The following is a 21,659-nucleotide window of genomic DNA, read 5'->3' as shown; positions in this document are numbered from 1 at the left end:
TCTATCATCTATCTATCTATCTATCTATCTATCTATCTATCTATCTATCTATCATCTATCATTTCCATCATCAGAGAACTCTTCACATAAAGCAAGGGTTTACTTCAGATATGACTGATTTACTAGCTAATATTTGAGGGTTTGCCATGTGCCAAATACTCAATTTCACGTATTTTAGGGTGCCTGAGTTGATTGGGTGGCCAACTCTTGATTTCAGCTTGGGTCATGGAAAGGAGTTCTGGATTGGGCTCCATGCACAGTGCAGAGTCTGCTTGAGGATCTCTTGCTCTCGCCCTATGCCCTGCCCCCCCCCCGCTCACACTTTCTCTCAAATAAATAAAAATCTTTAAATGTTTCCACATGTTTTAACTTAGTCTCCGAGACATCTTTTAAAAGTACATTATTACTAATTAAAATGTCCTACCTCCTACTCCGTTTTAAAGGCTGGTGCTTTTTTTTTTTTTTAATATTTATTTTAGAGGGGAGAGGGTAAAGGGAGAGAATCCCAAGAAGACTTCCTGCTGAGCACAGAGGCCCACATCGGGCTGGATCTCTCCATGCTGAGATCATGACCTGAGCCAAAATCAGTCAGACACTTATCTGACTGACTCATCCAGGTGCCCCAAGGTTGGTACTTTAATATTTTCTTTAATTTTAAAGATTTTATTTATTTTAGGGAGAGAGAGAGTACATGGGCAGAGAGAGAAGCAGAGAGACAAGCAGACTTCATGCTGAGCCCAACATGGGGCTTGATACCATGACCCTGAAATCAAGAGTTGGATGTTTAACTGACTGAGCCATCCAGGTGCCCCATAAAGGCTGGTACTTTAATTCTTGCAATATTATCCTGGTCAAAGTTGTTATCTGAGGGGACCCTATACCTGTTTCAATAGTGAGGTCATTGCACAAAATTTCTGAAATACCTTTTGGAATCACTAAATGCTAGTGTTGCATTTCTACATGCATTCTTAGTTAATGGAAATTTTTAGCTTCAGAGACAATTAGATTTTAGAGTGAATAAACTTGAGATTAAGTTGGGTGATACACCAAGGAATGACTAAAAAATACTGTGCTTAATTTATCTTCTATTCTAGTGTTTGTAACTTATTACTCACTGATCAAGTAAGAAAAATATATAATACTAGGGATCCAATACATCCTAATCTATAGATAACTCTTTAACTGGTAAGTTATCAATTTAAATTTCTTTGAACTATTGTCACAGTTCTAATATCCAATGCTATAGAAAAAAGCTGTAGTCAATCTAAACACTTTCAAAATAAAAGCAAATATATACAATATAATAATTCATTTATCCAAATGACTATATAAAATACTGGATTGCTGGGAATTTTGAGTTGAAAAAATAAAACATATCCAAACTTGACAACTCACAAAATTTCAATTCGAATCATCCACACAAAGCCTAAAAGTCCATCAAATAACAGATGTTTCTTAGAAAAACATGAGTGAATGTAATTTTAAAGAAATAATAACAGAGAAGGGCATCTTTTATAACCATTGTTGATCAGAAATATAGCTTCATTCACAAACACGTAAACAGAGTCAAAATTTACAGAAAATTAGTGAGCATAAGAGAACATTTTTCAGTTGCAGTTACATGTTTGGGTTTACTTATAAAATTTACATATGAAGTTTTCTATCCTAACAATTTCATAGTTATAGCTTTCATGCTAGAACATGTCACCTTTTTCCACAATGAAGCTAAATAATTAGAACTGCAAATCTGGAGTCATTCATTTGGCATTTTGTAACTACATAATTTGCTTTAAATGTGCTTGATTTTGGTTTATCAAAAACAGAAAAATATGTAAAGCAATATCAGTTAAAAATACATAGTTTTCTTCTTCATTCTTAATTACTTCTAAATAGGCAGTTTAATACAGGAATAAGCTTTTAAAAGAAAACTTTGATTTCTAAAATAATAAAATGATTTGAGGTGAATATATAAAACATGACTGAGGTATGACTGGATTAGACTGCTATTCATTTTTTATATATTAGTATGAAAACAAATGGATGAATAGGACTATAAAATACAAATATTTATGTGAAATTTAAAGTGCTTCAGGAAACTATGTATCTTTCAGAATAAGTACATAGGTAAAGAAAATTTGTTAGAAGAAAATATTTTGTATGGATCACTCTCAAAACTCAAAAACAACAAAACTTACATTCTAAACATAAAATAAGACTTAAAAACCTCTAATACCAAAGAATTAAAGTGAAAAATATTTTTAAAATAAAAAAACTATACCATTTATCCAATGAAGGAGTTGTCATTTAAAATAGAGTTTAATACAAGCATGACAACATATTTTTATAGTATTATAGTTAAGTATTACTATCTAACACCAGGAACACACCTTTATTTTTGGAAGGCAACTGATTAAAGCTCTTTATATCTGTTTCACAAGTTTTTCCTAGTTCCAATTCATTTATACGAGTTTTTTTCATATTACTATCAATGTTATCAATTTTACTTTCTTTAATATGCATGAGTCTATTCAACGTTGTGACTGTGCAATCCTCAGCTTTCATTTCTTGGACTGAATCCACTCCCTTACTAGTTCTAATTTCAAAAAGATCTTCAACTAAAATACAATTTGAATGATCAACAAATCTATTGTCCCTATCACTTTCAACTAGTTCATTCTTTTCTTCATTTGTATCTACAGGATCATAAAGCTCAGGTGAAAAATAGATAGATTCATCCGCTGCTTCTGTTTCAGAAGCTCTATGTGAAGTGGAAAATTTAGCTTCTTCACCAACTAGAGACAATTCAATGTCTGGATCCACGGCTTCTTCACAGCAAAATAGTTGTTTGGAATAATTTCTTTTAAGAAGAGTAGAATCAATCTTTATTGATGAAATGACTTCTGATTGAGAGCATGATGCATTTAACATCAGAGATGAGGATTCACATTTATCAGTGAGTGGCAAAACTGTTTTATAACCCTCTTCTGTTTCTAAAGTGGAAATGCTAGAGGCACAGTCCTCTGGTGACCTGAACTTAGGTCCTGCAGTCAGAATTTCACCAGTAAAATAATGTCCCAAAGAATTAAAGTTAGACCAGCTAACTGGCGTTGTTTGTTTGTTGAAGATTGGGCTTGTGGATCTGGAAATCACATTTTTTTCTGCTTTGACTGACTGGGCAAACTCTTCTGATAATACAGGATCATCTACGAATACAAAATTTAAAAGTGTTAATTTTCTGCTTCTAATATAGTAATTTTTGTTAAAAATACTGAAATAACTGTATAGTATCCTAATTTAAAGTCTACAACCAATAGCAGCAGGACTTCCATATTAGAATATAGAGAACAAAATGTGAACTCTGAAAGGAATCTTAGATCTCCAGTGATTCTGAGCCCAAGTTATAATGCTGTCTGGTAAACTATCAAATTCCACACCAGGGACCTCAGAAGTGAATGAAAAAAGGAGGGGTAAAAGGAATAGGAAGAGGGCTGAGTAACGGAGGAAATACACTATAAAACTCTGCCTTAAAAATTCACTAACCAAGGACTGGGAAAAACTGATCTAGATTAATTCCCTAAAGGAAACTGGCAACCACAAAGACTAAATTATTTGTTTAAAGTTATAAAACTGGTTAGTAATCAGACCCAAACTAGAACTTAGGTTTCCTGATTACTAGTCTAATGGCTTTGAATTCACTATGACATTTACTTAAAAAAAAACAAAAAAACAAAACAAAACAAAAAAAAAACCCCAAAACCCCCCAACCCAACAGGTACTACAAAGTAAATATTTAATGCTTCATATATTAAATTGTCATATATTAGTTAAAACAATTAAAATGATATCCAATGATACAGATCACAGTTTGGCAAACTTTTTCTGTAACTGGCCAGACAGTAAAGATTTTAGGCTTTCTGGGTCATATTACTGGCATACCTTCCTGTTTTTTAAATTTTTTATAAATTTATTTTTTATTGGTGTTCAATTTGCCAACATATAGAATAACACCCAGTGCTCATCCCATCAAGTGCCCCCCTCAGTGCCCATCACCCAGTCACCCCCACCCCCCACCCTGGCATACCTTCTTTATTGTACTTTGCAAATAATGTGTTTTTTACAAATTCAAAGTTTGTGGCAACCTCGCATCAAGCAAGCATACAGGCAACAGTTTTTAAAAAGCATTTGCTCATTTCACGTCTCTATATCACATTTTGGTAATTCTTGTAATATCTCGACCTTTTTCATTATTATATTTGTGTGGTCATCTGCGATCAGTGATCTTTGATGTTACTACTGTAACTATTTGGAGCACTACAAATCACAGCCACGTAAGATGGTGAACTTGGTAGACAAATTTTTGTGTTCTGACTGCTTGACTTACCAGCTGTTCCTCCATTTTTTCCCCTTTCCTAAGGCCTCCCTATTTTCTGAGATATAACAATATTAAAATTAGGCCAATTAATAATCCTCCAATGGCCTCTAAGCATCCAAGTGAAAGGAAGAGTCACAAATCTCTCACTTTATATCAAAAGCTAGAAACGATATAGTTAGTGAGAAAGACATGTTGAAACCAAGATAGAACAAGGAGTAATTCTGACTTTCAGGTTTTATTATTTAAGAAATACACTTTTGGGGGCACCTGGGTCGCACAGTCAGTTAAGTGTCTGACACTTTTTTCAACTCAGGTCATGATCTCAGGGTCATGAGACTAAGCACTGCATCCAGCTCTGTGCTCAGCATGAAGTCTGCATGCGATTCTCCCTCTGCTTCTCCTGCTCGTGTTCTCTCTCTCTCTCTCTCTCTAAAATAAATAAATAAATCTAAAAAAAAAAAAAAAAGGAAATACATTTTTGTAAGGCAACAGCTGCCATAGATCGGGATTCCTTTGATGAATCTGGGCAAAAAAAGTTGAAAACCTTCTGGAGAGGATTCACTATGCTAAATGCCATTAAGAATATTCATGATTCATGGGAAGAGGTCAAAATATCAATATTAAGAGGAGTTTGGAAGGAGCTGATTCCAACCCTCATGGATGACTTTGAGGGATTCAAGACTTCAGTGGAGATGTGGTAGAAATATCAAGAGAACTAGAATGAGAAGGGAAGCTTGAAAACGTGATTGAATTTCTGCCGTCTCGTAATAAAACTTCAATGGAAGAGGAATTGCTTCTTACACATGAGCAGGAAGTGGTTTCTTTCTTTTTTTTTTTTCAGGAAGTGGTTTCTTGAGATGAAAGCTACTCCTAGTGAAGATGCTGTGAAAATTCTTGAAATGACTACAAAGAACTTAGAATATTACCTAAACTTAGTTAATAAAGTAGCAACAGGGTTTGAGACGACTGACTCCAATTTTATTTTTTGTTTTGTTTTAAAGATTTTACTTATTTATTCATAAGAGACACACAGAGAGAGGCAGAGACACAGGCAGAGGAAGAAGCAGGCTCCATGCAGGGAGCCCAGTGTGGACTCCATCCCAGGACTCCAGGATCATGCCCTGAGCCGAAGGCAGAGGTCCAACTACGGAGCCACGTAGGTGTCCCAGACTCCAAAATTGATGTGGCAAACTTCAATGTGGTATTTTTTTTTTAAGAAATTGCTGCAATGACCCCAGCCTTTGGCAAACACCACCCTGATCAGTTAGTAGCCATCAAAACTGAGGCATGACACTCCACCAGCAAAAAGATGATGACTTATTGAAAGCTCAGATGGCTAGTATTTTTTAGCAATAAAATATTTTTAAATTAAGGTATATACATTATTTTTAAAGACATACTGTTATTGTACACTTAAGAGATTGTAGTATAATGTAAATATAACTTTTATATGTACTATGAAACCAAAAAATTCACTTGAATTGCTTTATTGTGATACTTGCTTTATCGTGGTGGTCTAGAACCAAACCCGCAGTATCTCTGAGGTACGTATGTACTCAATTATGCTGTTCCAGTACAAAACATACTATGACTAAACTCTGCTGTTGTGTACCATATGTAACTGAATAGACATGACTATGTTCCATTAGACTTGCTTTACGAAAACAGATGGCCAAATTTGGTCCATAAGCCATAGTTTGTCAATCCCTGACAGATTATTCTTGTGTGTGTGTGTGTGTGTATATATATATATATGTGTATTTTTTAAAGACCTATTTATTTATTTATTTATTTGAGAGAGCGAGAGAGAGCCCACACAGTGGGGGAGGGGCAGGAGGAGAGGGAGAGAATCTCAAGCAGACTCCTTGCTGAGTGCAGAGCCCTATGTGGAGCTCAATCTCACAACTCTGAGATCATAACCTGAGCCCAAACCCAGAGTCAGATGCTTAATCAACGGAACCACCCAGATACTCCTCTATTTTTTACAATTATTTTTTTATCATTTAGTATAAATGATTCATATTTACCTAAACTAAGAAATTCATGTTTTTTACTTGAATAGTGCTCTTGTATCTATAAATAGACCAATTTTTATTATAGCTTTTATAAAAATATCTACCATTTGTACAGTATATTTTACTATGCTGTGATATTTATTCATGATATTCATATTATTAGATCTTTACAGCCCATCCTAAGAGATAGGTGTGTATAGATTCTTTTTTCTATTAAGACTCAATAAAGTTACATGACTTGCTCAGGTCACACAGCTAGGTGGTGGCAAACCTTGTGAGTGGAGAACTACAAACTATGCTTAGGTCTCTTGACAAAAGTTTGTTCCCATTCCAATACACCATATTATTTTATTATTTTATGGTAACACTTTCTATTTCAAACCGTGTTTTAAAAAATTAATCTATAGCACAATAAATATCATTTCACTGGATATAATGAAAGACTTCTCTATCAAATGTAAATAGGCAAAACTTTTCAAACCTCTTTCCTTTTTGGAGATGATGCCTCTTGGTAGAGGTGGACTTTCAGTTATTGTAAGACACTGTTGTTCTTGGACACGTATTTTTGCTTCACCTTTCCTAGGATTTTCTGGTGTTAGAGGACTTGCTGCTTCTAAGTAAGTTAATGTATTGTCCTTCAAACAGGTCACTTCAAGTATAGACTCACTGTCTTGTGTAAACTTTCTGTCCTCTTTGGATACATTAATGACCTTTTGGTGCTTTCTGGAAAATTCAGACAAGGACTCCAGTGCACTTTCAAAGGTTAAGTGGTGCTGAATCTGCTGCCGTATCCATTTGGAAAGTCCTAAGGAAAAAAGTAAACCCAAGGAAGAAACTGTAGTTATTTAGTTTCTTAAGATATTATGTTTTGGGGCACCTGGGTGGCTCAGTGGTTGAGCATCTGCCTTTGGCTCACTCAAGTCATGATCCTGGGTCCTGCAATCAAGTCCAGCATTGGGGGGCTCCACACAGGAAGCCTACTTATCCCTCTGCCTATGCCTCTGCCTCTTTCTGTGTCTCTTATGAATAAATAAATAAAATCTTAAAAATATATATTATGTATTAAGAAAACACTTAGATCATTTTTCTAATGAAGTAATCCACATGAATTTAGGGTATATAGAATGATTCTCAGTATTTTTCCTGCCTAAACATCTTCACATGTATACTCTGCTCATGTAACAGTAACATTTTTCTTTATGTGCAGTGATTATCAACTGGAGGGAGGGAAGAGGCAGAGGGGGAAATGTATTATTTGTCAGTTTAGGATAACTGGGGAAATAAGGCAAATTTAATTTCATCATAATTTTCCACAAATAATGCCTGCTCTTTAATTTTAAGGAAACTAAAAGTTGTAAACAACAATCAACAGTCTTCCATTCCAACTTTCTAACTTTGACTTCCTTCACAAAAATAAATTCAAGATTCCTTTTTTGTTGCTCTTCTCCCCCAATTCCAAATGTCTTAAACTATCCAGGGAATGAAAAGAATAACACTGTTATTAGGGACAAATCATGTCCTGTTTGTATATTTATTACATAATTCCTTTTTAATATATAAATAACCAAGTTATAAGGGATAGGATTTGACTTGTGACATGTGAGTAATGTATAAGCTTGAACCACATAAAAGTATAAGTGTTTTGTTTAATTTCAGAACGAAATTCAAAATCAGACATTTGGATTTCTAAAAAATAAATATTCTCTGCTGGTTGGTATTACTAAAACTATCATCATCTTCTGAAGTAGTTTAAAAAGTCACTATGGTATTTTAAGTTAGAAGAAAAATAAGACAGGGCTTCAAGTTTCAAGTTGTAATTCATTCATTTCAAATACATTCCCTTTTAGTTTTTTTTTAATGGAGTTTTTCTATATTTAATGCAAATCAAATTGAGTTCTATAGTTAATACAAACTGAATTTTTTTTTTTTAAGATTTTATTTATTTACTCATGAGAGACACAGAAAGAGGCAGAGACACAGGCAGAGGGAGAAGCAGGCTCCTCACAGGGAACCTGATATGGGACTCGATCCCGGAACCCCGGGATCACGACCTGAGCCAAAGACAGACACTCAACTGCTCAGCCACCCAGGCGTCCCTACAAGCTGAATTTAAACAAAGACTAGAAATCAAAAGGAATTTGTATGCTGTGCTATTACTGTTTCGATAAGAAGACTTCAAATTTTTATGAATCTCAGAAAAAATAAATAAAAACCATACAAAAATAATGAAAAATTCTTCATTTAAAATCTGTCACGGATGCTTAGCTGGCTCAGCAAGTGGAGCATGCAACTCTTGATCTTGGGATTTTAAGTTCGAGCCTCACATTGGCTATACATACGAAAAAAATACAATTTTTAAAAAAATCAAATTTGATCAGGTAAAAATTTAACTTCAAGATTTTAAAATAAGAAAAACTTTTTTTCATATTTTTCATTTTTTAGTTGAAGTATAGTTGGCAAGAAGAATATTTTAATTTTTAATTTTTTAATGATTTTATTTTTAAGTAATCTCCACACCCAACATGGGGGGCTCAAATTTACAATCCCAAGATCAAGAGTCACATGTTCTATCTACTGAGGCAGTCAGGTAGCCCTAGAAGCACATTTTAAATAAACATTTCCCTTAAAGTTCTTTATTTTTGTTAACTTGGGGAAAATAATAATACCAATTAAACAAGAAACTTTCTAAAATGGACAATTTTTAGTTATAAACTTCTTTCATGTTTGGAACTTTCTGTAATCAAAGAAAGCCTTTTTGGTGCAAAATGTCCATTTGCTTTTGAAAACACAAAGAATCTGAGCTCCATCTGCTGACTAAACATAAGCACTTAACATTTTTCTTTTAGTTATATCTGGACCTAAGCACAATGGCTTGCTTTACATGGAAAGGGGAGAAAAGACTAATAAAGCACTTGCTATTTTAAACCAGGTGGATACATTTTAATACCAAACCAAATATTAGGCTCTGGGATAGAAAAAAAAAAAAAGCCCATACTACAGGTAGCTAATCTGAAAGAAACTTAAAATTCTGCATCTCTATCATTGTATGGTATGAACTTTTTAAGCTTTAAAGATAATACAGATGCAAGTATTCCTAACAGTTCTTTAATAACAGATGGATTCCTGGTATTGACTCTAAAGGGACTCTGACTACTGGATAGAAACTATAGGCACATAGTACTTGTTCATCTAAGTGGGCAAAAAATGACCATCTATTTCATCTTGAGACCCACATGGTGCTTTTTTTCTTTTAGAAAGTACTAGTTCTGACTAACATAAACTGTAGAACAGCTGAAGCATATCTAAATAAACAAACTTCAGTATATTCCAGAATGAAAGAATAAGGAATTCTAAGCAGCCAAAGGAGATTGCTTACATGCTTACATGTAAAAACTTATTTCCTGGAAAATTCATTTTTGTGAACAGCCTTTTTCCCCCCTTACAATGCTAAATACTCTGTTACTTAATTAAATCCTACATTCTATGAAACTGAAGGATCCTGATTAATACTATGTTAGTATCTAACCAGATTCTTCTATTTTTTTTTATAAACACAAGCATTATTAAGGCTAGATTTCCCAACAATGTGAATTTTTCCAAGTTTGATTTAGTAAAACAAATTCTGTGCAAAATTTTTCTTTAAAACTAGTAGTTATCAAATGCCAAAGATCATTATTATTTCTTACTTTAAGCCCATCTGAGAATCTTACCAGATATATATCTACTGGGATTACTCCTGAAGCGATCATCCACTAGAATAAGAGCTCCCCAATCATTTTTGTGTCGAATACACCTATAAAAAGAAATAGGGAGAAAACTCAAACAAAAATAAACTTGAAAATAAAAACTAACAGGGCGCTTTGGTGGTGCAGTTGATTAAGCCTCTGGCTCTTCATTTTGTAACAGTTTGTGATCTCAGAATGGTGAGATTGAGCCCTGCACTGGGCTCCATACTTAGCAGGGAGTCCCTGCCTTCCTACTTGTGCTCTCTTTCTAAAATAAATAAAGCTTAAAAAAAAAAAAAAAAAGAAAAGCCAAATTTCTCATGGGACAGATCAAAGAATGAGAAAGTCAGTGATATATCAGTGGAATATTCCTTTAATCAAAGCTTTGCTATTATGAGCAAGGTTATAGAAATGGTTCAATATAATATACCAAAGTAGGTATATTAAAAAATCAATTTTTGCCAACTATTGACTTATATTAAAAATGTTATATGCATTCTATTTTGAAAGCCAAAATATTATTGAAAATATTTTCCAAAATCTTAGCCACACAGACTGTTTTTTTTTTTTAACCCTTGGTATCATATTAGTAGATTAGTAGATTTTATGTAAATGACCTTTGTTCTAGTTTAATGAGTTTTCATCATTAATGAATGTTTAATTTTGTAAAAAAGAAACCTCGGAAGTATCAATTGTTACGATCATGTAGTTTTTCTTCTTTAGACTGTTAGCATGGTGAAGCACATTGGCAAAACTTCAAATAGAGGGCCAGACTTTCATTCCTTAGATAGTAACCACATGTTGTTATGGTGCATTATTCTTTTTACAGATTGTCATATTTGGTTTGCTAAAAAAATTTTTAATCTTAAAAATTATTCAAGGGTGCCTGGGTGGCTCAGTTGCTTAAGTGTCTGATTCCTGATTTCAACTCAGGTCATGATCTGAGGGTTCTGAGATTTGAGCCCCCTGTCGAGTGGTGCCTTGGTGGAGAGTTAATGAGTATTAGGGTTGTTTCCACATTTTGATTGTTATGAATAATGCTGCTTTGAACATTTGGTACAAATATTCGTATGAATCCAACTAGGAGTGGAATTGGTGGATTGTACAGAATTCAATATTTAACTTTTTGAGGAACTACCACACTTTCTTTCTGAAGCACTTGCACAATTTTACATTCCTGTCAGCTTTGTGTGAGGTTTCCAATTTCCCCATACCCTCATCAACACTTATTATCCACTTTTTCATTATATGTTCTGTAGGAAATGTGAAGTATCATTTCACTGTGGTTTTGATTTGCAATTCCCTAATAAATAGTGATGCTGAGCATCCTTTCTTTTTTTTATTTATTTATTAATTTATTTTTATTACTGAGCATCCTTTCATGTGTATACTGGCCACTTGTATATCCCTTGGAGAAATGCCTATCCAAGTTATTAGCCCATTTTTGAATTGCATTATTTATCTTCTTATTGTTGAATTATAAAAGTTCTTTATATATTCTGGATGCTACACCCTTATCAGAAACACTTTTTGCAACTATTTTCTCCCATCTGTGAATTTTTTCCATTTTTAGTAGCATTCTTTGAAGAACAAAAGTTTTGACTTTGACAAAGCCCAACTTATCTAATTTTTTTTTTAGTTATGCTGCTGATGTCAGATTTAAGAAACCACTGCCTAATCCAAGGACAAGAAGATTTACACCTCATTAGTCTTTGACCCATTTTGAATTAATTTTTATATATGGTGTGAGGAAGGGAACTAACTTCTTTCTTTTGCATATGGATAGCCAGTCATTCCAGCACCATCTGTTAAAAAGATTTTCTTTCCCTATTGAATTGTCTTGACACATTAAGGGGGGGGTTGGTGCTTAACGAATAGGAATTTATTTCTCACATTTCTTGAGGCTGGGAAGTGCAAGAAAGTGGTGTGAACTTATTAGTTCCCTGGTGAGGTTATCCTCCTGGCTTGCAGATGTCAGCCATCTCACTGTGTGAGGGTGAGAGGAAGAGACATGCAAGTTCTCTGGTATCTCTTCTTCTAAGGGCACTAATCCCATCATGAGGGCCCGTGTGAATGACATCGTCTAAACCTAACTACCTTTCAAAGGCCTCATCTCCAAAAAGCATTACATTGGGGATTAGGGCTTCAACATATGAATTTGAGGGGTGGGGGCACAATTCAGTCCATGGCAGAAAGTAGGAAAATTATAGAGTATATGAGAATATACTAAGTATTAAGGAAAAAATAGAGAATAGGGAATGTTGGGGGCGCTAAATTTTTAAATACAGTAATATTGAGCACCTGAAAAAACATCATTTGAACACAGATCCTTCACAGGTAAGGGAATAGGCTGTGTATATATGTGGAAAGGAAGTTTTGTAGCAAAGAGAAATGCAAATGCAAAGACCTTGGTACAAGAGCTTATCTGACATAGTCAAGGAACAGCAAGGAGCATACTATACCTTCTTCAGTGTGGCCCCTGCTCTCCCTTTAGTTGTGTTGTTTGTTCTGTCAGTTTTTAGGTTGATTTCTGGGGTATTTAAGATGATTTGGTAGTTACATAGTTGTGTTCATGGGACAAGACAAGCCTAAGGTCCTCCTACTCCACCATTTTCTTCTCCCTCTGTCTTGGCACTTTTGTCAAAAATCAACTTACTGTAAATATTGGAGTTTCCTGGACCTTCAACTCTACTCCCTTGTTCTATATGTCTATATTATGTCAGTACAACACAGTCTCGATTATTGTAGCACTGCATATGTTTGAAATTGAGAACCGCTCGTTCTCCAATTTTGTTCTATTTCAATATTTTTGTGACTAAAATGAGTTTCTTTCAATTTCCATATGAATTTTAGGATCAGCTTTCTCAATTTCTACATGAAATCCAGTGGGATTTTGGAACTGCACTAAATCTCTGTAGATTAATTAGGGGGAATATTGTTATTTTAAAAATAAGCCTTCCAATCCATCATCATGGAATTATTTCTCATTTATTTAAAATTTTTTCAACAATATTTTGCAGATTTTGGTGTAAAGTCTGGCATTTCTTTTGTTAAAGTTACTCCTAAGCATCTTACTCTTTTGATGCTATTAGAGATGAAAAACTTAAAATTTATTTTTATTGAAATATAGTTAACACAAAATTTCACATTAGTTTCAGATCTTAACATAGTGATTTAACAAACCTATATGTTATACTATGCTTATGACAAGTGTAGCTATCATTTGTTACCATACAACAATATGTAAATAGAATTTCTTAATTTTTTTGGATTGTTTATTCCCACTGTATATAAGGTGATTGATTTTTGTATACTGAATGTTATAACTTATTGCACTTGCTTATTAGCTCTAATAGTTATGTTTTATGGATATAAGAATTCTATTCTATCTGGAATACCATGTCATTTGCAAAGTTTAAAATAATTTTACTTCTTTTCAAATCCAACTACTTTTTTTTCTTTCTCTCGCTTCCTTCCTTTCTTTCTCTCTTTGCTTGCCTGCCTGCCTTCCTTTCTATCTTTTTTGCTTATTTGTCCTGTGTAAAAACTCTAATACAATACTGAATACAAGTGATGAGAGTGGACATCCTTATTTTATTTCCAAACAAAGGGGCAAACTTTCAGTCTTTCACTATTGAAATGTTAACTATTTTGTCACAGATGCCCTTCTATTTCTACTGAGTGTTTTGTGATGAAAATATATTAGATACTGTCAAATGCTTTTCTTTCTTCTCTTAAGAAGATCTTGTGTTTTTTGTATTTTATTCCACCATATGGTATATTACATTGACTTTAGTTGGAGCAGTAAAATTGGTTGGAGGTTGAACCAAACTTGCATTCCCAGAATAAAACCCATATGGTCAATGTGTATAATTTGTTAGTAAATTACTGGATTCAGCTTTCTATTTTCCATTAAGAATTTTTGCATCTACACCCATAAGAGATACTGTTGTGTAATTTTTTTTTTCATGTGAGGGCTTTGACTTTGGTAACAGGCAATACTGGCCTCATGGAATACGTTGATACATGTTTGTCCTTCTATTTTTCATAAGAGCTTGTAAAGGACTGGTGTTAATTCTTCAAGTATTTACTAGAACTCATCAGTGAAGCCATTTGGTCCTGAGCTTTTCTTTATGGGAAACTTTCTGATTACTAATTTTTTTATCTCTTTACTTTTATAGATCTATTCAGATCTTCTTGTTGTATCAGTTACAGTAGCTTATGTTTTTCTATGAATTTGTACATCGCATCTAAGTGATGTAATTTGTTGTCATGGAATTGTTCAAGGCATTCTCTTATAAGGCTTTATATTTCTATGGGGTTGGTAGTCACATCCCCTCTTTCATTCCTAATTTTAGTAATTTAAGTCCTTTCTGTATTTTCTCTTGGTTAGTCCAGTTAAAGGTTGTCAATTTTATCTTTTCAAAGAACCAACTTAAAAAAAAAAAAAGCCCTGGTGGCTCCACAGTTTAGTGCTGCCTTCAGCCCGGGGTGTGATCCTGGGGGCCTGGGATCGAGTCCCACATCGGGCTCCCTGCATGGAGCCTGCTTATCCCTCTGCCTGTGTCTCTGTCTCTCTCTCTCTGTGTCTCTCATGAATAAATAAAATCTTAAAAAAAAACTTTTGTTATTTTTTTCTATTGAATTTTCTATTCTCTCTCTTCTTTATTTCCACTCTAATATCTATTATCCCTTTGATCTGCTCGCCTTGGGCTTAGCTTGCCCTTCTTTTCCTAATTCCTTAAGAAAGGAGGTTAGACTACTGATTTTAGATCTCTCTTTAAAAAGAAATAGGCATTTACAAATATAAGTTTCTTAATGAGCAATGCTTTCATTGTATCCTCAAAATTTTGGTACACTGTGTTTTCATTTTCACTCATTGCAAGGTATCTTCTTGGATCCAATGGTTAAAAACGTGTTCTTTAATTTCCACATGAGTTTCCCATTTTCTCTGCTATTCTTGATTTCTAGTTTCATTCCACTGAGATCAGAAAAGATACTTCCTATGATTTTAACCACTCAATTTATTGAAGACTTATTTTGTAGCCTATCTTGAAGAATATGCTCCATGCACCTTAGGAAGGTGGAGTGTAATAGATATGTTAGGTTTGTAATTGTTGGGTTATAGTGTTCACGTCTCACATTTTTGATCGATTTACTTTCTTTCTTTTTTTTTTTTATGATAGTCACACACACACACACACAGAGAGAGAGAGAGAGAGAGAGAGAGAGAGAGGCAGAGACACAGGCAGAGGGAGAAACAGGCTCCATGCACCGGGAGCCCGACGTGGGATTCGATCCCGAGTCTCCAGGATCGCACCCTGGGCCAAAGGCAGGCGCTAAACCGCTGCGCCACCCAGGGATCCCGATCGATTTACTTTCTAACCGTTCTATTATTGAAAGGGTAATAAAGTATCCAACTATTTAATTGTTGAACTGACAGTTTTTGCTACATATGATTTAGGGTCCTTTTGTTAGTTGCCTATCTGTGTATATGTTTGCAAAGCTGAATGTTACATATTCTTGATGAAATGAAACATTATAGAATATTCTATTAACAATTTTTGTCTTAAAATCTATTTTGTCTGATATCAGTATAATCAACCAGCTTACTTATGTTTACTGTTCACATGGTAAATCTTTTCCCCATCTATCTACCTAAATCTATTTGCATGTGTGCACGTGCACATGCTTAACTAGAGTGTTTCTCTCACAGGTAGCATTTAGATGGGTTGTATTTTTTTTTTTTAATGCATCTTGCAAATCTTTGTCTTGACTGCAGTGCTTAATGCAATTTACATTTGGTGTAATTACTGATAAGATAGGATTTACTTAGCTATTTCATACTTTACTATTTGTTTTCTATGTCTTAATTTTTTTTCACTATTTTCCCATTATTGGCTTCTTTTCTGTGCAATATATTTTTTAAAAGTTTTATTTATTGGGGTGCCTGGGTGGCACAGTGGGTTTGCTTTGTCTGTGCTTTGTCGCAGGTCATGATCTCATGGTTGTGGGATCGAGCTCCATGTCAGGTTTCACCTTCAGAGAGTCTACTTGGGATTTTCTCTCCCTCTCCTAGCCCCTCCTGCTTGTGTGCCCTCTTTCTAAAATAAATAAACCAATCTTTAAATTTATTTATTTTAGAGGGAGATAGAGAATCCTCAAGCAGACTCCCCACTGAGCATGGAGCTCAATATGGGGCTTGATCTCAGGATCCTGAGATCATGACCTGAGCTGAAATTGAGACAGATGCTTAACCAACTGAGCTCCCCAGAAACCCCCTGTGTGCAACAGATATTTTTATGTATCATGTTAAGTTCTTGTCATTTTATATTATTTTGAGTTATTTTATTTGTGGCTACTTTGAGGATTATAAATTAACAGTTTAACTTATAATTTGGATTAATACCAACTTAATTTCAATAGTATATAAAAATGTTGCTTCTATATAATTCTGTTCCTTCTCCCCTCATCTTTCTTATTACTGTAATATAAATTATATCTTTATACACTGTATGCCTGTGCAGAAAAGAGGTAACAGCAGGCTAAAATGCTTATCTCTAGAGAGGCCTGCATACAAGGTAGACTTTGGTGTTTAGGAACTTAGATTTCAGGAGGGTTCAAATCATTGACTGATAGGAGAGGCTCCCTAGGTTTAAAATGTTTGTGCAAGGGTGCCTGGGTGGCTCAGGGGTTGAGCATTTGCCTTTGGCTCAGGTTGTAATCCTGGGGTCCTGGGATCAAGTCCTGCATCAGGCTCCCTGTGGGGAACCTGCTTCTCCCTCTGCCTATGTCTCTACTTCTGTGTCTCTCATGAATAAATAAACAAAAAAAATTTTTTTTTAAAGATTTTATTTATTTATTCATAAGAGGCACAGAGAGAGAGAGAGACAGAGACACAGACACAGGCAGAGGGAGAATCAGGCTCCATGCAGGGAGCCCGATGTGGGACTCGATCCCAGGTCTCCAGGATCAGGCCCCGGGCCGAAGGCGGTGCTAAACCCCTAAGCCACCTGGGCTGCCCAATAAACAAAAATTTAAAAAAGAAAATGTTTGGGTAAACAATGATTAAGCTGAACATCTGCTTAGAAACATCTGTTTCTAAGAGGTAGAACTTTGGGGAAGTGCTAGGCAGAGGCTATGTGAATAGCCCCAAATAAAAATACTAGGTCCTGAGTCTTTAATGAGCTCCCCTAATTGGCAATATCTCATACATGTTACCATAATCGCTGTTGGGAATTAAGTGTGTCCTATATGACCCCACTGAGAGAGGAGCCTTGGAAGCTTTTACCTAATTTCCCCTAGACTTTGCCCATGTACCTATTCTGTTTGCTGATTTTGCCTGGTATTTTTTTTTAATTTTTATTTATTTATGATAGTCACAGAGAGAGAGAGAGGCAGAGACACAGGCAGAGGGAGAAGCAGGCTCCATGCACCGGAAGCTCGATGTGGGATTCGATCCCGGGTCTCCAGGATCGTGCCCTGGGCCAAAGGCAGGCGCCAAACGACTGCGCCACCCAGGGATCCCCTGCCTGGTATTTTTTCAATGTAATAAATCCTACATGTGCATACAACTAACTATATGACAAATGTATCCCTGCTCCTAGTGAATTACCGAACCTGTGGTGGTTCATGACAATGCCTATCACCACATATTTAAAATGACTGCTTTATGCAGTTGTTTTTTAAAAAAAAATCGAATAGGATAAAAAGAGCTATAAAATACACTTACATTACTTTTTATATTTATCTATGAAATTACCTTTACAGAATGCTCTTTATTTCTTCATATGGTTATATCTATTATATAGACATATGTCTATATGTCTGCCTATTGTTTTTTCATTTCAACCAGAAAAAGACTCTCTGTAGTATTTGCTGTAGGACAAATTTTTTGGACATTAATTCTCTCAGTTTTTGTTTATTGGGAATGTCTTAATTTCTCCTTCATTTTTGAACGATAGTTTTATTAGATACAGAGTTGATTGACAGTCTTTATCTTTAAATGTCAGTTCATTGCCTTCTGCTTCCCAGAGTTTCCAATAAGATATCTGCTAAAATTATTGAAAATGTCTTGTGAGTTGTTTTCTCTTGCTGTTCTCTAGATTCTCTTTGTTAGTGGTTTATGACATGTATACGTATGGATCTCTTTGATTTTAAATTACTTCAAATTTGCCGGTTTTCTTATATGTGCAGATTAATGTTTTTCATCAAATTTGGGAAGTTTCCAGCCTTACTTCTTCAACTAATCTTTCTGTTCCTTTCTCTCTCTTCTCTCCTTCTAAGACTCCCATTATGTGAACATTGGTATGCTTGATGGGGTTCTTCTACAGGTCTCTGAGGCTATGTTCATTATTCTTCATTCTTTTCCTTTCTAGTCCTCAGACTAGATAATCTCAATTGACTTACTTTTAAGTAAACGGAGTCTTCTTCCTGCTCAAAATAGCTGTTGAGTCACTCTAATGAATTCTTCATTTCAGTTATTGAACTTTTCAAATCTAGAATTCCCATGAAGTTCTTTTAAAAAATTTGATATTATTATTGATTCTATCTTAAGACATTCTATTTGGTGAGACATCATTCTCATAGTTTCCTATAGTTCTTTAGACATAATTTCCTTATTTCTTTGACCGTATTTAAAGTAGCTTTATACATTCACTACAATGACTGGATTATCTTAAGGACACTTTCTATTGATTGTTTTTTCTCATGTGTATGAGACATATATTCTTTCTTTGAATATATCATTTTTGTTGCAAAAGTACATTTTAAATAACACAATGTGGCAACTTTAGAATTCAGATTCTTCCCTCTGCTCAAGGATTTTTTTGTTGCTGTTGTGACTTTCTAAAAATAATTCTTTAAAGTCTATGTTCTGTCATGTGTGACCACTGCTAGATCAGCTTAGTGGCCAGTTAATGACTAGACAAAGATTTCTTTAAACATCTGTAACCAATATATGTATCATTTGCCAAGAGGCTTTGCACACATTTTTCAACATCCTCAGTAAGGCAGGTAACAACTCTGCCATAGTCTTCACTTCCTGCTTCAACAGAGCCTCAAAGTCAGCCATAGGTGAGAGCTTAGGGGCTTCTCAGGTTTTCCTGACCATGTGGCACATCCCTGGTTACATGCACCATTGTACATATGGGCATGGCCCACTAAAGTCCCAGGAATATGTCAGAACTTTTAAAGCCCTCTATGTATATCTCATTTGCTAGCTTTTCCAATTAAGCTGTTTTAGTTAGCTTATTACTTGACCCAAATTTAATTGTCATTTCAGGATGCTGTGAAATTAAAAAATTGCCTGTGTGAGGTCCTAATCAGGTCATATAAGATAGCCCTGTCCAGGAAATCACGAGAGGTTCCATAATGACAATTCTCAAGGAATCTCAAGGAATAAGATCCAGCCTCTTCTCTGGCAGGCAGAATGCTGGCTTTCACTAGGATTTAAAACTACTGTGAACTTGAAGAGAGGGGAATGGGAACTGGGCAAGTGAAAATGTCACAATATTCACTGTTCTTTTTTTTAAATTTATTTTTATTTATTTATGATAGACATAGAGAGAGAGAGAGAGAGAGAGAGAGAGAGAGAGAGGCAGAGACACAGGCAGAGGAAGAAGCAGGCTCCATGCCGGGAGCCCGACGGGGGACTCGATCCCGGGACTCCAGGATCACGCCTTGGGCCAAAGGCAGGCGTGAAACTGCCGAACCACCCAGGGATCCCCATATTCACTGTTCTTAATGAGATTCAGCAATTTTCATGAATAAATGTTTCCTGGAATGTTGTAAACTGGTTAATTTATAGTTTCGAAAAAGTTGATTCTATATGGCCTGTTTTCTCATTCCTTTATTAAAGAATTTTCAGAGGTCTTTGTCATTTTTGTACATCTCACCTAATTTAAGAATATTTTCACTTATATTTTTGACAGGTATTAGTCTACAGTTTTCTTTCTTTCTTTCTTTCTTTCTTTCTTTCTTTCTTTCTTTCTTTCTTGTTTTATATTGTCTTCATTTAGTTTTGGTTGCAAGATAGTACTGGGCTCATAAATGAATTGGGAAGGGTTCTATTTTTTAAAAAAGGATTTTACCTATTTGAGAGAGAGAGAGGGAGAAAGAGAGAATGATTGGGGGTGAATGGGGCAGAGGATGTGGGAGAAGCAGACATCCCACTGAGCACGAAGCCTGACTTGGGGCTCAATCCCAGGACCCTGAGATCATCACGTGAGCCAAGGGCAGATGCTTAACCCACTAAGCTACCCACGTGCCCCATACCATCTATTTTCTAGAAGAGATCAAATGGAATTGGGTGTTACTTCTTCTTTAAATGCTTGGTAATTTGCTAGTGAACCCATCTAGGTGATTTATTTTCAAACTACAAGTTGTTTCTTTACTAGAAAGAGGACTGACTATTCAAGTTATCTATTTCATCTTGAGTGAGTGTGGTACTTTGTGGGTTTGAGGGAATTAGTTTGTCACATCTAAGTTGTTGAATGTATGCATATAGTATAGTTTTTCCCATATTTTTAATATCTGCGAGTATATAGTACTATGACTTCTTTTATTCTGGAGATTGTTAATTTGTGGCTTCTCTTTTTTACTGATCTTTTTAAAATCAATTTTTTAGGGGCGCCTGGATGGTGCAGTCAGGTGAGCATCTGACTCTTGGTTTCAGCTCAGGTTGTGATCTCAGGGTTTTGAAATAGAGCCCTGCACTGAGCTCTGCACTCAGCAGAGAGTCTGCTTAAGATTCATTCCTCTCCCTCTGCTCCTCACACTTGTGCTTACTCTAATAAATAATCTTAAATAAAATCAATTTCTCAATTTTTAGTTTCATTGATTTCCTTTGTTTTCAAACTCATGGATTTATACTTTTATCTTTATTATTTCATTTTTTGTGTGCTTTATATATATTTTACTTTTCTTCTCCTAGCTTAAGGTAGAAGCTTAGATTATTGATTTGAGACCTTTCTTCTTTTTTAAAATAAGCATTTAATGATACAAATTTCTCACTGGGCACTGCTATAGATGCAGCCCACATATTTGGATATATTTTCATTTTGATTAACTCAAAGTATTTTCTAATTTTCCTAAGATTCTCTGCTTTACCTATAGATTATTTAGAAGTATGCTTTTTTTTTTTTTAAAGATTTATTTATTCATTCTAGGGGGTGGAGAGGAGGACAAAGAGTCTAAATAAAGCAGACTTTGTGTTGAGTGTGGAGTTTGACATAGGGCTGGATCCCATGACCCTGAGTTCACAACCTGAACTGAAACCAAGAGTCAGAAGCCCAACTGACAGTGCCACCCAGGCACCACTAGAAATATATTTATAATTTCACTCATATGTGGAATTTAAGAAACAAAATAGATGAACAAGGAGAGTGTGGGACACAAATGATGAAAAAATGAGAGACTCTTAATTATAGAGAACTGAGGTTGATGGAGGTGGGAGAGGTATGGGATAGATGGATGATGAATATTAAGGAGGCCACTTGCTATGATGAGCACTGGGTGTTACAAGTAAATGATGAACCACAGAACTCT

At 35.0% G+C, this 21,659-nt stretch overlaps 1 protein-coding gene across 1 annotated transcript in view; it reads right to left on the bottom strand.

Annotated features, from left to right (window-relative positions):
* Positions 1–1,508: 1,508 nt before the first annotated feature.
* The window catches only part of BRIP1 (BRCA1 interacting helicase 1), a 184,281-nt gene continuing 164,130 nt past the window's right edge, over positions 1,509–21,659 (bottom strand). The window contains exons 18-20 of the mRNA XM_055325293.1: positions 10,098–10,180; positions 6,869–7,192; positions 1,509–3,203 (exon numbers count right to left, since the gene is read on the bottom strand). Coding sequence (XP_055181268.1) covers positions 2,356–3,203; positions 6,869–7,192; positions 10,098–10,180 — 1,255 coding nt within the window. The 3' untranslated portion in view covers positions 1,509–2,355. The remainder of the gene's footprint in view (positions 3,204–6,868; positions 7,193–10,097; positions 10,181–21,659) is intronic.

Source organism: Nyctereutes procyonoides, unplaced genomic scaffold, assembly GCF_905146905.1.
Source record: "Nyctereutes procyonoides isolate TBG_1078 unplaced genomic scaffold, NYPRO_anot_genome, whole genome shotgun sequence".
In the NCBI taxonomy this organism is placed as follows: Eukaryota; Metazoa; Chordata; class Mammalia; order Carnivora; family Canidae; genus Nyctereutes; species Nyctereutes procyonoides.
Note: the sequence above shows the minus strand (reverse complement) of the source record. Positions and strands in the feature narration are given on the sequence as shown.